The sequence below is a fragment of the Pelobates fuscus genome, chromosome 1, assembly GCF_036172605.1.
Source record: "Pelobates fuscus isolate aPelFus1 chromosome 1, aPelFus1.pri, whole genome shotgun sequence".
Classification (NCBI taxonomy): domain Eukaryota; kingdom Metazoa; phylum Chordata; class Amphibia; order Anura; family Pelobatidae; genus Pelobates; species Pelobates fuscus.
This window is the reverse complement of record NC_086317.1, coordinates 192,552,669-192,569,721: the sequence shown is the minus strand read 5'-3', so window position 1 is coordinate 192,569,721 and position 17,053 is coordinate 192,552,669. Positions and strand designations below refer to the sequence as shown.

At 50.9% G+C, this 17,053-nt stretch overlaps 1 protein-coding gene across 2 annotated transcripts in view; it reads right to left on the bottom strand.

The window, feature by feature from the left end:
- The window catches only part of LOC134609810 (mitogen-activated protein kinase 14), a 406,182-nt gene that overhangs the window by 267,250 nt on the left and 121,879 nt on the right, over positions 1–17,053 (bottom strand). For both annotated transcript variants that reach the window (XM_063453192.1, XM_063453193.1), the window contains exon 7: positions 5,917–6,031. In XM_063453192.1, coding sequence (XP_063309262.1) covers positions 5,917–6,031 — 115 coding nt within the window. The remainder of the gene's footprint in view (positions 1–5,916; positions 6,032–17,053) is intronic.

Genomic DNA, 17,053 nt, shown 5'->3' with positions numbered 1-17,053 from the left:
TGGTTTGCCAGCCTCATGGAAACTGTATAGGCACCGCTTGTACTAGTCATTGTACCTCCCATAATAGAGTCTGCAGGGGCAATTGGATGAGAGGTGGGGCCCAGCCCCGGGGGTCGGCAAAGGTGAGTGTCTCAGCTTGGTCGTCAAGGGCTCACACACCCTATGGTGGCAGGTACGTTGGTGCTAAGGTGGTACCAATCTATAGCACCTTACAGAGACAGAGTCCTCCGGGCAGGCTGTCCCACAGGTATAGGTGAGTTTCTGAGTCAGCTTGGAAGTATGCTGAGCCTTGCGGCTCTATCAACTTGTCTGTCTGATCACGGTGTCGGTGGGGGGCCCGTTCAGGGTCTGGTGAGTAAGGATCCCAACAACGTGAATGGGCTGCGGTCGGCAGTCCAGTTGGTGTGGCTTCTTAGTGGAGGAAAGGGCCGGTTCCGCGGCTGGGGGGCCCCCAGGCTGCGGTATCGGGTTGATGCGGCATCTTTTCGACGGAGTCCGACATCTTGGTCTCTGTGGCATCGGTGTGGCTGGGCTTGTATGGGGCCAACACAATTACATTAACATTAATCCCGCTCTGCTTCACTCCTCTCTTCTCTCATCTGAAGCCCTGCACTCATTTCTCTATTCTCCCTCTCCTGCTCTAACTTAATCTCATCCTAGATCCCGCTCATATAAAACCCAATTACACCTTCTGTCACTATCTCTCCTCCTACTTCTAGCAGCTTGTGATGTCTCACCCAACCCAGGGCCCTTCACCTCGTCTGCTCACACTAACACAACCAGAAACCACACAAACCTCATCCATATACCCTGCAGTTTATCCTCCTTTACCAATATTCAGTGTGCATTCTGGAACGCCCGTTCAATCTGTAGTAATATTAAATCAACAGCTATACACAACTTAACCTCTCTAAAACTGAACTCCTTGTCTTTCCTCCTCCTAATACTGATCCTCCTCTCTCACTCTCCCTTCAAGTCAGTGATATCCACATAAGTCCATCCCTACAAGCACGCTGTCTTGGCGTCATACTTGACTCTGGTCTCACCTTTGATTCTCACATCCAGTTTGTTGCCAAGTCCTGTAGGTTCCAACTCAAAAACATAGCCCGCATCCGCCCCTTTCTTACGCAAGATACTACCAAGGAGCTTGTTCATGCTCTAGTAATTTCCCGCATGGATTACTGTAAGCCTCTCCTGATTGGTCTCCCCAAAAGCCGTACAGCCCCGCTACAGTCTGTAATGAATGCTGCAGCTAGACTGATTTTCCTATCCAGTTGGTCCTCTCACACCTCGCCCCTCTGCCAGTCCTTACATTGGCTCCCTGTATCCTATAGGAGTCAATTCAAAGTGCTAACCCATACATATAAAGCATTGAACAATTCTAGCCCCTCTTATATCTCTTCACTGATCCAGAGGTATGCCCCTCCTCGTACCCTCCGCTCTGCCCGCGACCACCTCCTGACCGCTGCTCGCACCCGTACAGCCAACTCACGCTTGCAGGACCTCTCACGGGCGGCTCCTCTCCTATGGAATAACTTGCCTACTGCCATCAGACTCTCCCCTAGTCTTCAATCATTTAAGAAGGGCCTTAAAACCCATCTCTTCAGGAAAGCGTATGGCCTCCCAGAGTAATCTCTCCCTTACATACCTGTCTCTTGCTCTCCTATGGGATAGTGCTTTGCTCTCTCCTCCAGCTCTGCTTCACTCCTACTTGATATTTCCTATCCTAATGTTTCTAATACCCCACCTCCTATAGACTGTAAGCTCATTTGAGCAGGGTCCTCTTCAACCTATTATTCCTGTAAGTTTTCTTGTAATTGTCTTATTTATTGTTACATCCCCCCCTCTCAAAATATTGTAAAGCGCTACGGAATCTGTTGGCGCTATATAAATGGCAATAATAATAATAATAATAATAATAATAACCTTGTCATCTCTAACTCACTCACAATACTGGCACTCACTGAGACCTGGCTGTCCCCCTCTGATACCACTACTCCCGCTTCTTTATGTTTCGGTGGACTACAATTCTCCCACACTCCCAGACTGAAGTGTAAAGGAGGCGGTGTAAGCATCCTTCTCTCCCCTCAATGTACCTTTCAACCTATCCTCCCTGCCCTTTCATTTAGTTCCTTTGAAGTTTACACTGTCCGCCTTTTTAAGCGCACTCCTATAAGAATTGTCATCATCTATCTTCCCCCCCCCCCGGTCATCCTAGGCTATTCATTGAATATTTTCCTTCTGGCTACCCCACTTCACTCCCTCCTTCATACTTGGGGACTTTAACATCCCAATCAACAACCTCAACTGCCCTGATGCCTCCCGTCTGCTCTCTGTAACCTCCTCCTTTGGCCTCAAGCAGTTGTCGACTTCAGCAACTCATACAGCAGTAAACACTCTTGACCTCATCTTCACCAATCTCTGTACCACCTCTAATCTCTCCACTGTTCCATTTACTTTGTCTGACCACCATCTACTAACATTTGACACCAGCATAACCCATATCCAAATTTCACCACCCTCAACTGATTTGATCTCCAGCAGTTCTCCACCAAACTCAATACTCTACTTTTACCCACCTCAAATCTAACTTGCCCTAACTCTGCAACTCAACTCTCTCCTCTCAACTCGACATCATGGCACCTCCTACAACTAAGCACAGCAAGCCCCGCGATTACAACCCTGGTACACCAAGCTGACCTGTTACCTCCAAAAATGTTCTAGAACTTCTGAATGCTGCTGGAGAAAGTCTCACTTTGCATCTGACTTCCTCCACTATAAATTTATGCTGCGCTCCTACAGCCTGCCTCTTACCGCTGCAAAAGTAATTAACTTTAACACCCTCATAAGTACACTGTCCCATCAACCCAAACACCTATTTCACACTTTTGATTCTCTTCTTCGCCCTTTTAATCCCCCCTCCTTCTACCACCTTGTCCGCCACAAACTTTGCATCTCACTTCACTGAGAAGATCTCTACAATAAGAGAAGAGATCGCTAATTTCTCTCCTTCCCCTACCAATACATCACCCAACCCCACTCCCTTCACCCTTCTACACTAATTCGCACCTGCTACAGCAGAAGAGGTTCCTGCTCTGCTCCGGTCCTCACGCCCCACCACCAGTTCCCTCGATCCTATTCCTTCATATCTCATCCGCACTATGTCTCCCTCTCTTGCTCTTCCTCTCACTACAATTTTCAATATCTCCCTTTCCTCTGGCACATTTTCCTCACCCTTCAAACATGCAACTGTAACCCCAATTCTTAAAAAAGCCCAACCTTGACCCCAATTCCCCATCCCACAGTGTTCTCCCCCCCCTCCCCCGTCCCACAGTGTTCTCCCCCCCTCCCCCGTCCCACAGTGTTCTCCCCCCCCGTCCCACAGTGTTCTCCCCCCCCCCGTCCCACAGTGTTCTCCCCCCCCCCGTCCCACAGTGTTCTCCCCCCCCCGTCCCACAGTGTTCTCCCCCCCCCCGTCCCACAGTGTTCTCCCCCCCCCCGTCCCACAGTGTTCTCCCCCCCCCCATCCCACAGTGTTCTCCCCCCCCCGTCCCACAGTGTTCTCCCCCCCCCCGTCCCACAGTGTTCTCCCCCCCCCGTCCCACAGTGTTCTCCCCCCCCCCGTCCCACAGTGTTCTCCCCCCCCGTCCCACAGTGTTCTCCCCCCCCCCGTCCCACAGTGTTCTCCCCCCCCCGTCCCACAGTGTTCTCCCCCCCCCGTCCCACAGTGTTCTCCCCCCCCCCGTCCCACAGTGTTCTCCCCCCCCCGTCCCACAGTGTTCTCCCCCCCCACGTCCCACAGTGTTCTCCCCCCCCACGTCCCACAGTGTTCTCCCCCCCCCACGTCCCACAGTGTTCTCCCCCCCCCCCGTCCCACAGTGTTCTCCCCCCCCGTCCCACAGTGTTCTCCACCCCCGTCCCACAGTGTTCTCCCCCCCCCCCGTCCCACAGTGCTCTTCCCCCACCGTCCCACAGTGTTCTCCCCCCCCGTCCCACAGTGTTCTCCCCCCCCGTCCCACAGTGTTCTCCCCCCCCCGTCCCACAGTGTTCTCCCCCCCCCGTCCCACAGTGTTCTCCCCCCCCCGTCCCACAGTGTTCTCCCCCCCCCGTCCCACAGTGTTCTCCCCCCCCGTCCCACAGTGTTCTCCCCCCCCTCCCAGTGTTCTCCCCCCCTCCCCCGTCCCACAGTGTTCTCCCCTCCCCCGTCCCACAGTGTTCTCCCCCCCCGTCCCACAGTGTTCTCCCCCCCGTCCCACAGTGTTCTCCCCCCGTCCCACAGTGTTCTCCCCCCCCGCCCCACAGTGTTCTCCCCCCCCGTCCCACAGTGTTCTCCCCCCCCTCCCCCGTCCCACAGTGTTCTCCCCCCCTCCCCGTCCCACAGTGTTCTCCCCCCCTCCCCGTCCCACAGTGTTCTCCCCCCCTCCCCGTCCCACAGTGTTCTCCCCCCCCTCCCCGTCCCACAGTGTTCTCCCCCCCTCCCCGTCCCACAGTGTTCTCCCCCCCTCCCCTGTCCCACAGTGTTCTCCCCCCCTCCCCGTCCCACAGTGTTCTCCCCCCCTCCCCGTCCCACAGTGTTCTCCCCCCTCCCCGTCCCACAGTGTTCTCCCCCCCTCCCCTGTCCCACAGTGTTCTCCCCCCTCCCCTGTCCCACAGTGTTCTCCCCCCTCCCCTGTCCCACAGTGTTCTCCCCCCTCCCCTGTCCCACAGTGTTCTCCCCCCTCCCCTGTCCCACAGTGTTCTCCCCCCTCCCCTGTCCCACAGTGTTCTCCCCCCTCCCCTGTCCCACAGTGTTCTCCCCCCTCCCCTGTCCCACAGTGTTCTCCCCCCTCCCCTGTCCCACAGTGTTCTCCCCCCCTCCCCTGTCCCACAGTGTTCTCCCCCCCTCCCCTGTCCCACAGTGTTCTCCCCCCCTCCCCTGTCCCACAGTGTTCTCCCCCCCTCCCCTGTCCCACAGTGTTCTCTCCCCCCTCCCCTGTCCCATAGTTTTCTTCCCCCATCCCCTGTCCTATAGTGTTCTTCCCACCTCCCCTGTCCCATAGTGTTCTCCCCCCTCCCCTGTCCCATAGTGTTCTTCCCCCCTACCCCCTGTCGCATAGTGTTCTTCCCACCACCCGTCGCATAGTGTTCTTCCCACCTCCCCTGTCGCATAGTGTTCTTCCCACCTCCCCTGTCGCATAGTGTTCTTCCCACCTCCCCTGTCGCATAGTGTTCTCCCGCCTCCCCCCCGTCCCAAGTACAGTATTCTTGACTTTTCATGTTATCCTTACTATCTTTCATTGTGATATATAATCATCTGAATTGTTAATGCAAGCATGTCTGTTAAACTATGCACTACTATATATATATATATATATATATATATATATATATATATATATATATATATATATATATATATATAAAAGGTAGCAGAAGTTTCAGTGCATCCCTACAAGCAAGTTTACCGCAAGAGAGAATACACAGGATATTAAATTATACAGAATCCTGTACCACAATTGGTTCTTATAATAGGAAATAATTACAGTTTCTCTTAGGCTTTATAAATTTCACCATGAGGATTATTCCTCAAGGCATTTTTTTCTTTCTAGGCTACTCTCTCTTTTACAAGGATGATGGGCCAAAAACTGTTCTCGATGCTAGGGCAGACTTAAACTTGCAGAAGTTCTTTTTGTCATCTTAAAACGGCAGGTCTCTAATTATACCGCCTATTTTAGAAACAGTTGGAAGCTCTTCAGTCAGGAGGATCCTAATGCCCCATGTTATGGCTCTTGACATCACACACTCCATGATGCCCCTTATGATATAATCGGTCACAAATTATTTGCAACTTATTTACATTAACTTATTTTTATAAAGCTTACTTTGAAGAGTGTTATTACATAGAAATAACATAATGCATAGAATAATAATACTTACCTGTTTGATTATAATGCATCCAGTTCAGCATGATTTCTGGTGCTCGGTACCAGCGTGTTGCCACATAACCAGTCATTTCTTCATCAGTGTGTCTTGCTAAACCAAAGTCAAGAATCTGTTAAAAAGACACATGGTTTACTTATTCCATCACTTGCAGGTGGAGGGGGGGAGGGGGGGGGGGGGGAGAAAGAAAACATAAAAAATGCAGCTATTTAATCAGGATTTAAGTGCACTGTGTTGTAAATCGCATTATATTTGATGCACATTCATGAAAGTATCAAGTTGAATACATTTTGTATGGCATTTTGCACTTTACGTTTTGCATAAAAAAAAAAAAAAGAGAAGAAATTTTGTGTTTGGACTGTGACCATAAATGGGGATTGTGTTGCACCTTATTGGAATTTGCTCTGAGTATAGCACCTTTTCGAGAATTATTTCTGAATACTTATTTAAATTTAGTATATTCTAGAGAGAGCTCCACTTTTTACGTTTTTAGTTCTGATTGTGTATGTTTTAAAGGGAACAGATTAAGGTGTTGAATCAGCTGATTTAAAAGTGGAAATCTATTCCATTGTTTTTTTTTTATTAGTGAAGCAACCTTTTGCGCATTAATTTTTTTTTTTGTTTAGCTTTTGCAAATTGAATCTCTGTCAGAGATTAAAGGGAAACTTTTGGATCAACAGCAAAAACATATGTGAGGAAGGCTGAACTTGATGGACGCAAGCAGGGCGCACTGGCCCTGGGGGCGCAAAATCAGGCTGACCGGAAGGAGGGAAGCGCACTGCGCTCCCCTCCAACCGACAACCTATTGTAGCGTGGCCGAGCGCCCGGTTCTGCGGGCGCGCGAGGGAGCACTCTCCTATGTGTGCTTCCTCTTCAGCTCCCTCGCGCGCCGCATACTGATACCGGAGCCGAAAGATGACGTCATCTTCCGGCGCCGGCATCCTTACGCGGTGCGCGAGGGAGCTGAAGAGGAAGCACACATGGGAGAGTGCTCCCTCGCGCACCCGCAGAACCGGGCACTCGGCCAGCCTGCCTACCCGCCCAGGAGCCCAGCAGCACCACTGGACCCCAGGGAATCCCTTCAGCACTCCAAAAGGTAAGGAGGCTGGGGGATTAAATTTAAAAAAAATCATGTGTTAGTGTGAGTGTCAGTGTGTGTGTCTGCTAGTGAGTGTCAGTGTGTGTGTCTGCTAGTGAGTGTCAGTGAGTGTGTCTGCTAGTGAGTGTCAGTGAGTGTGTCTGCTAGTGAGTGTCAGTGAGTGTGTCTGCTAGTGAGTGTCAGTGAGTGTGTCTGCTAGTGAGTGTCAGTGAGTGTGTCTGCTAGTGTCAGTGAGTGTGTCTGCTAGTGAGTGTCAGTGTGTGTGTCTGCTAGTGAGTGTCAGTGTGTGTGTCTGCTAGTGAGTGTCAGTGTGTGTGTCTGCTAGTGAGTGTCAGTGAGTGTGTCTGCTAGTGAGTGTCAGTGAGTGTGTCTGCTAGTGAGTGTCAGTGAGTGTGTCTGCTAGTGAGTGTCAGTGAGCGTGTCTGCTAGTGAGTGTCAGTGAGCGTGTCTGCTAGTGAGTGTCAGTGAGCGTGTCTGCTAGTGAGTGCGTCTGCTAGTGAGTGCGTCTGCTAGTGAGTGCGTCTGCTAGTGAGTGCGTCTGCTAGTGAGTGCGTCTGCTAGTGAGTGTGTCTGCTAGTGAGTGCGTCTGCTAGTGAGTGCGTCTGCTAGTGAGTGCGTCTGCTAGTGAGTGCGTCTGCTAGTGAGTGCGTCTGCTAGTGAGTGTCAGTGTGTGTGTCTGCTAGTGAGTGTCAGTGTGTGTGTCTGCTAGTGAGTGTCAGTGTGTGTGTCTGCTAGTGAGTGTGTCTGCTAGTGAGTGTGCCTGCTAGTGAGTGTGCCTGCTAGTGAGTGTGCCTGCTAGTGAGTGTGTCTGCTAGTGAGTGTGCCTGCTAGTGAGTGTGCCTGCTAGTGAGTGTGCCTGCTAGTGAGTGTGCCTGCTAGTGAGTGTGCCTGCTAGTGAGTGCGTCTGCTAGTGAGTGCGTCTGCTAGTGAGTGCGTCTGCTAGTGAGTGCGTCTGCTAGTGAGTGCGTCTGCTAGTGAGTGTCAGTGAGTGTGTCTGCTAGTGAGTGTCAGTGTGTGTGTCTGCTAGTGAGTGTCAGTGTGTGTGTCTGCTAGTGAGTGTCAGTGTGTGTGTCTGCTAGTGAGTGTCAGTGAGTGTGTCTGCTAGTGAGTGTGTCTGCTAGTGAGTGTGTCTGCTAGTGAGTGTGTCTGCTAGTGAGTGTGTCTGCTAGTGAGTGTGTCTGCTAGTGAGTGTGTCTGCTAGTGAGTGTGTCTGCTAGTGAGTGTGTCTGCTAGTGAGTGTGTCTGCTAGTGAGTGTCCGTGAGTGTGTCTGCTAGTCAGTGAGTGTGTCTGCTAGTCAGTGAGTGTGTCTGCTAGTCAGTGAGTGTGTCTGCTAGTCAGTGAGTGTGTCTGCTAGTGTCAGTGAGTGTGTCTGCTAGTGTCAGTGAGTGTGTATGCTAGTGTCAGTGAGTGTGTATGCTAGTGTCAGTGAGTGTGTCTGCTAGTGTCAGTGAGTGTGTCTGCTAGTGTCAGTGAGTGTGTCTGCTAGTGAGTGTCAGTGTGTGTGTGTGCTAGTGAGTGTCAGTGTGTGTGTCTGTTAGTTAGTGTCAGTGTGTGTCTGCTAGTGAGTGTCAGTGTGTGTCTGCTAGTGAGTGTCAGTGTGTGTCTGCTAGTGAGTGTGAATGTGTGTGTCTGCTAGTGAGTCTCAGTGTGTGTGTCTGCTAGTGAGTCTCAGTGAGTGTGTCTGCTAGTGAGTCTCAGTGAGTGTGTCTGCTAGTGAGTCTCAGTGAGTGTGTCTGCTAGTGAGTCTCAGTGAGTGTGTCTGCTAGTGAGTCTCAGTGAGTGTGTCTGCTAGTGAGTCTCAGTGTGTGTGTCTGCTAGTGAGTCTCAGTGTGTGTGTCTGCTAGTGAGTCTCAGTGAGTGTGTCTGCTAGTGAGTCTCAGTGAGTGTGTCTGCTAGTGAGTCTCAGTGAGTGTGTCTGCTAGTGAGTCTCAGTGAGTGTGTCTGCTAGTGTCAGTGAGTGTGTCTGCTAGTGTCAGTGAGTGTGTCTGCTAGTGTCAGTGAGTGTGTCTGCTAGTGTCAGCTAGTGTCAGTGAGTGTCAATGAGTGTCTGCTAGTGAGTGTCAGTGTGTGTGTCTGCTAGTGTCAGTGAGTGTGTCTGCTAGTGTCAGTGAGTGTGTCTGCTAGTGTCAGTGTGTGTGTCTGCTAGTGTCAGTGTGTGTGTCTGCTAGTGTCAGTGTGTGTGTCTGCTAGTGAGTGTCAGTGTGTGTGTCTGCTAGGGTGCCAGTGAGTGTGTCTGCTAGTGAGTGTCAGTGAGTGTGTTACTGTGTGTCTCTTACTGAGTGTGTTTGTGTGTGTATTAGTGAGTCTGTTAGTGAGTTAGTTAGTGTTAGCTGGTGTGTATGCATCTGTTGTGAGAGTGTGTGTGTGTGTCTTCAGCACTTACCTTTCTCTAGCGCCGGACTCCCTTGGCGCTGGGGATCCCTCCGCCTCTCAGCTCCGAATGCTCTTGCCGCGCACGCATTCAAACCGCCCATAGGAAAGCATTACTCGATGCTTTCCTATGAACGTTCAGTGTTTTAGAATAGCGGAAGCTCCTCTAGCGGCTGGATTAACCCTCGGTGAAACATAGCAGTTTCTCTGAAACTGCTATGTTTTCAGCTGCAGGGTTAAAACTAGAGGGACCTGACACCCAGACCACTTCATTGAGCTGATGTGATCTGGGTGTCTGTAGTGGTCCTTTAAGTGTGTGTGCATCTGCATGCACTGGCGTACATACCGCTGTCGCAGGGGTCACAGCCCTGCAACCCCTGCGACCAGGTGCCCGCCGCCATGTGTTGCGCGAGTAAGCGCGAGGGGGGGGGGGGCACAGATCAATTTCCGCACTGGGGCCCCATGGGTCATGTTTACGCCACTGCACCTACCCTGGTGTCTGCCGCAGGCTGTGTGGAGGGGGCGAGGATATGAATGACATCATATCCCTGCTCCCTGTGTACCACACAGCGCGGCTGGCGCCCTGTGATGGGGCTGGGCTGCAGGACAGGACTCCAAGGAGTCAGACAGCATGCATCCAGGGGACAAGATTGAACTGATGTAAGTATGTAATTGTGTATGTCTCTGTATGTCTCTGTGTGCCTGCATGTCTCTGTGTGCCTGCATGTCTCTGTGTGCCTGCATGTCTCTGTGTGCCTGCATGTCTCTGTGTGCCTGCATGTCTCTGTGTGCCTGCATGTCTCTGTGTGCCTGCATGTCTCTGTGTGCCTGCATGTCTCTGTGTGCCTGCATGTCTCTGTGTGCCTGCATGTCTCTGTGTGCCTGCATGTCTCTGTGTGCCTGCATGTCTCTGTGTGCCTGCATGTCTCTGTGTGCCTGCATGTCTCTGTGTGCCTGCATGTCTCTGTGTGCCTGCATGTCTCTGTGTGCCTGCATGTCTCTGTGTGCCTGCATGTCTCTGTGTGCCTGCATGTCTCTGTGTGCCTGCATGTCTCTGTGTGCCTGCATGTCTCTGTGTGCCTGCATGTCTCTGTGTGCCTGCATGTCTCTGTGTGCCTGCATGTCTCTGTGTGCCTGCATGTCTCTGTGTGCCTGCATGTCTCTGTGTGCCTGCATGTCTCTGTGTGCCTGCATGTCTCTGTGTGCCTGCATGTCTCTGTGTGCCTGCATGTCTCTGTGTGCCTGCATGTCTCTGTGTGCCTGCATGTCTCTGTGTGCCTGCATGTCTCTGTGTGCCTGCATGTCTCTGTGTGCCTGCATGTCTCTGTGTGCCTGCATGTCTCTGTGTGCCTGCATGTCTCTGTGTGCCTGCATGTCTCTGTGTGCCTGCATGTCTCTGTGTGCCTGCATGTCTCTGTGTGCCTGCATGTCTCTGTGTGCCTGCATGTCTCTGTGTGCCTGTATGTCTCTGTGTGCCTGTATGTCTCTGTGTGCCTGTATGTCTCTGTACAAAATGTCTGTGTGCCTGTATGTCTCTGTGTGCCTGTATGTCTCTGTACAAAATGTATGTGTCTGTATGTTTCTGTATGCCTGTATGTCTCTGTATGTACAAATGTATGTGTCTGTATGCCTGTATGTCTCTGTATGTACAAATGTATGTGTCTGTATGCCTGTATGTCTTTGTACGTATGCGTCTGTATGCCTGTATGTCTCTGTATACCTGTATATATGTATGTGTCTGTATGACGGTATGTCTCTGTATGCGTGAATGCGTGTATGTATGTGTCTGTATGTATGTTTCTGTATGTCTATGTCTGTATGACGGTATGCCTCTGTATGTATGTCTTTATATGCCTGCATGTATGCATGTATGTCTCTGTCTGTGTCTGTATGTCTCTGTATGATTATTTCTGTGTTTGTATGAACCTTATTTTAAACGAGGGTGGGGGGCACCAAAATGCATCTTCGCCTGTGTAACTAAAAATGCATCTTCGCCTGTGTAACTAAAAATCCTAGCACCGGTCCTGGACGCAAGTCTCTTTTCAGCTATGTAACTAGTAACTAATATAGGCAACCCCCACTTCATCTCAATGAAGTAATCTAAGTGTAATGTCTCTGTTGTGCTAGCCCTGCAATGTAAATCATTGCTCCTTTGCGGGAAAAGGGGCATTGCAATGTTAAATTGCAGGGCTTAAAATGCCTCCAGTGGCTGTCAATATGACAGCCACTAGAAGTGCTTCCGCTGAAATAGCCAAGTGAAACTCTGCTATTTTAGTCCGATGGTCTCTTACAGATAACCTGATTGGCACACATCGATTTTTTTTTTTTTACAAGAATGCACACTAGCCTCCCAACGCTTTACTAGGGAAATCATTGGATTGGCTAAGGTCATCAATCTATATGATGTCAGCATGGAGGCGGGCCAGCAGGACGGAGACAGGTGCTGCAAGGGAGAAAAGATAAGTAAAAGTACTGCTGCTTTACTCCTTGCAGGTAGGGGCACCTAAACTGTTACAGGGCACTATAGCATATTTAATGGCCCAGTTCAGGAAAATATGGTAATAATGGCCAAATGTGTATTGCTATGTAAGGAAACTAATGAAGCCCAGTCAGTTCTAGCATTTAAATGTTCTTGCATAAGAAACAAAAATGATGGAACAATTATATAATTTTATATTTTATATATATATATATATTTATTTATTTTTATTATTATTTGTAGTCGGGGTCAAACAAAGGCAGAGGATAACGCTAAGTTGTTATATTATGCCGAAATCAACATACAGGTAGGCCTGTATAAATAAAGAGGGCAAAAGTTTCGAATGAAATACACACTTTATTGCACATTTATTACAACATATTACACCACCAGACTTTCAAATGCCTGCCTCAGTTCTAGTTCAGGTTGTGGTATATATCGGATGTATACAGATGATTTCCACTAGCCTATTTTTTAATTATATGTGCTGGTACATTCTTGCTTGAGGCAGCTGAAGCTGCCCCTTATCCTGAAAGAAATGTCCCGTGAATGTTGATGGGTCGAAACCTAGTTTCAGTAATAGAGTACTAACATACAACATAAATTTGGTTGTTGTTAGAGGATTCCTATGTATGGATAACAAGGGAGTATTGGGGGCATGTCCTGACCGAGGAGCGAGCTGGACGTGTCGGGATATTGTTCCGCTCCTACATTGCTGCAAAAAGCCTATAACAGCTGATAAAATAGCGAGACACTTACGGCATGATGGAGAAGAGGAACCCCAAAAAACTGGGACCACCGTGATAGAGATGTTTGCTGCCCAAAAGGCCAGCCAGTCTGAGGACCAAGATGGTGCCGGAGCAGGCACCACTACTCGCCACGTGCTGCAGTGGGAGTGGAACCTATTCAAGGGGACACATGTCGCAGATATTGGCAAACTTGGTCGAGGTCCGGACCTACTTGGCAGGAGAAATAGGTAAGTCCACCAACGTCCTTCAGGCGGAGATACACGCACTAGGGGAAAGGACCGGCCGCCTGGAAGAGCGGCTGGAAGAGACCACAAGGGCTCAGAATGCGGTAGTCTCCCAGCTTAACAGGCTTACAGCCCGAATGACAGACAGATCTAGCGATGGAGGACGGAACAACCTCAGGGTCCGAGGTTAACCAGAGAGAGAGGGAGAGGGGCCCCTACAGGAACTCCTACTCACTATCTTTAAGCCGCTCCTGCTGGAGATTCCAGACGGCATGTGGCACATGGATAGAGCCCACAGGGCCCTGCGATCCAGGAGACCTACGACCAACTCCCCGCGGGATGTGATTATTAAATTCCTGCACTTCACTACTAAAAAAGGTCTTACTCAGGAGGAGCAGGGAGAGCCCCATCAAGGACCATGGCGCCGAGCCAGCCTTATACCAGGACCTGGCGGTCAGCACGTTACAGCGCCGCAGAGATTGGAAGCCTATCACGGAGGCTCTGCGCTGGGCTGGAATCTGTTACGGTTGGGGGTACCCCTTCCGTCTGATGGCCTTTCCGGGAGGGTAGAGTACAGGTCTTAGCGGTCTGGGGAGATCCGCAGAAGTTCTTCCGAGATCTGGGCATCGCTCCCCCTCTGAACCTGGCAGCAGCATCCGCACTGACAGAGGAACTGCTTCTCCTTCCCACCGACTGGCAGGGGACTCTGCCCCGGAGCCACTGAGACCTCATGAGGGTATCATATGAGAGCGTGGGGGGAGAGATCCAATAGCCGATGGCTTAAAGTGATGTGAGCAGGGTGAGGGGGGAAGGAGGGGGAAGGAGTCAAGGGACCAGCCGGATTTCGAGCATAGGATACATAAGACAGTGGATGGCTATTGGCAGGAGGATAAGGAGGCGGGTGCATCGCCACTGTGTGGCGAAATGGGGGACCCCGTGCCACCGTGGGATAACAGCTCACCCTATTAAGGGGGAGACTACAGGGTCATCACCGGGGGGAGTATGACCCATCCACAGGGGTGGGACAGACCGCAAGTCGAACAGGTACCGAGGCGGGGTAGCGGGGCAGAGTCTATGCCCACACGTGGCTGCTTTAGGGAGTGTGGAGAGCGGGGGAGGGATGGTCTTGCTCAGGAACCCGAAACTCACTTTAGCATAAAAGCTTCTCACCCCCAAAGAGTAGGGAGGGAAAATAAATAAATAAATATTTTACAAAAAAAGGGCAGGCGGCCACTAGCATCACTGTATACCGGTATTTGAGCTGACTTTATGGGAGTAGGTTACGCACCCCAACCACTGTAGGGAATTCAGAATGCAAAACAAAGAAAAGAAAAAACACAGTTTTTCTTATACGTGTGAATTGAGGCGCTTAATGCTTGGGGTGTGATATAAAGTTAATTATCAGCAGCTGTAGCACTCTTAGGGTCCTCCTATTAACCCAGAAAAACAGATATATACATAGACACCACTTTGTGTGAAAACTAAGTTTAGATGATAATCCCCTTAACTTACACACAGTGGAATAGTGCAGCGCTAGACAGAAGGCTTACCCTTATAATGTGGGGCGCTGCTCATATATAACCGGAAAAAAAATATAAACATAGAAATACGTAATAGTGCAATATTGTAAAAAAAAACTAATTAACACTCTAAAAATTAGAGAAATTAAAGCGGCACTGTCATGCCGAATCCCGTTTTTTTTTTTAACCCCCCTCCCGCCTCCACTACATCCAATTGACCCCCTAGTCACCCCCAAATGCCCCTAAGCCCCCCAGATTACCTATTTTTAAATCTGTATCTTCTGCCCCGATCTTTATTCAGGGCGCCGCCATCTTTGTGTGGGTAGGTGAAGTCCCTGTGGGACACGTCATCTACCCACACTACACAGACTGTGAGATTCCCGCACATGCCCAGTGAAACACCTGGACATGCGAACGGGAATTTCATCTATTCATTCATTCATCAGACAGACGAATGAATGAATAGAAAAAATCAGACGAACAAACTAACACTGAGTATCAGTGTTCGTTTGTTCGATCAGTTTATTACAAGGAGGGAGCTACCGACGTGCAGCTCCCTCCTTGTAATATGTAAAGACAGAAGCGGTGGGGAGCTGTGCTCCCCACCACTTCATAAGCCCCCCAGGTCCCCCCCTCACTCTATGGGGGTCAATATGACCCCCATAATAGCACAAGGGAGATTAAAATCTCCCCAATGCCCCTACTCGCTATACCGCGAGTAGGGGCATGTCCACTAAACAGTGAGCAGCCTGTGGCTGCTCACTGTAAAAACATAAATGGTAATAAGGGGGGGGGGGGACCTACTGTCCTCCCCCCTGGCCCCCACCCCTGCGCGGTGGGTGGGGGCCCTAATAAAAAAATAAGGAGGGGGGGACCTACTGTCCTCCCCCCGGCACCCACTCCTGCGTGGTGGGTGGGGGCCCTAATAAAACAATAAGGGGGGGGGACCTACTGTCCTCCCCCCCCGGCCCCCACCCCTGCGCGGTGGGTGGGGGCCCTAATAAAATAATAAGGGGGGGGACACCTACTGTCCTCCCCCCGGCCCCCACCCCTGCGCGGTGGGTGGGGGCCCCTACTGTCCTCCCCCCCCTGCGCGGTGGGTGGGGGCCCTAATAAAATAATAAGGGGGGGGACCTACTGTCCTCCCCCCTGGCCCCCACCCCTGAGCGCTGGGTGGGGGCCCTAAATAAAGATAGGGGGGACCTACTGTCCTCCCCCTGGCCCCCACCCCTGCGCGGTGGGTGGGGGCCCTAATAAAACAATAAGGGGAGGGGGGACCTACTGTCCTCCCCCCTGGCCCCCACCCCTGAGCGGTGGGTGGGGGCCCTAAATGAACCCCCTCCCATCAAGGTGACTAGGGGTCCCAAGCCCCTAGTCACCCCCCCCCCCAACACAAAACATTCTAACCCCTACCTACCCCCCTCACCCTAAAAATAGTGAGGGGGGAATAAAATAACTAACCTGTAAAAAAAATAATTAAACTTACCATTTGACGTCTTCTTTTTTCTAAATTCTTCTTTCTTCAGCCCCCAAAAAGGCCAAATAAAAATCCATCATACCCGTCGCACTTTAAAAAAAAAACAAAAAAAAAAACGAGCGCAAAAAAAAAATTAATCCATGTTCACCCATGGAGGGCACGCCGCGTACTGAGCTCCGCAGGGCGGGTCAAGGCTTATATAGCCTTGCCCCGCCCTGCAATTAGGCTTAGAACACACTGATTGGTTGGTTTAAGCCAATCAGAGTGCTCTGTGTAATTTTACAAGCTTGGGAAAGTTCTTTGGAATTTTCCCACGCTTGTAAAATGACACAGAGCACTGTGATTGGATGGTTTGAAAACCATCCAATCACAGTGATCTGTCATTTTACACAGCGTGGGAAAGTTCTTTTGAATTTTCCCACGCTGTGTAAAATGACACAGAGCACTCTGATTGGCTTAAACCAACCAATCAGTGTGTTCTAAGCCTAATTGCAGGGCGGGGCAAGGCTATATAAGCCTTGACCCGCCCTGCGGAGCTCAGTACGCGGCGTGCCCTCCATGGGCGAACATGGATTAATTTTTTTTTGCGCTCGTTTTTTTTTTAAAGTGCGACGGGTATGATGGATTTTTATTTGGCTTTTTTGGGGGCTGAAGAAAGAAGAATTTAGAAAAAAGAAGACGTCAAATGGTAAGTTTAATTTTTTTTTTTTTTACAGGTTAGTTATTTTATTCCCCCCTCACTATTTTTAGGGTGACGGGGGTAGGTAGGGGATAGAATGTTTTGGGTGGGGGGGGGGGGGGTGACTAGGGGCTTGGGACCCCTAGTCACCTTGATGGGGGGGGGGGTTCATTTAGGGCCCCCACCCACCGCTCAGGGGTGGGGGCCAGGGGGGGAGGACAGTAGGTCCCCCCCCCTTATTATTTTATTAGGGCCCCCACCCACAGCGCAGGGGTGGGGGCCAGGGGGGGAGGACAGTAGGTCCCCCCCTTATTATTTTATTAGGGCCCCCACCCACCGCGCAGGGGTGGGGGCCAGGGGGGGGAGGACAGTAGGTCCCCCCCCTTATTATTTTATTAGGGCCCCCACCCACAGCGCAGGGGTGGGGGCCAGGGGGGGAGGACAGTAGGTCCCCCCCTTTATTATTTTATTAGGGCCCCCACCCACCGCGCAGGGGTGGGGGCCAGGGGGGGAGGACAGTAGGTCCCCCCCCTTAT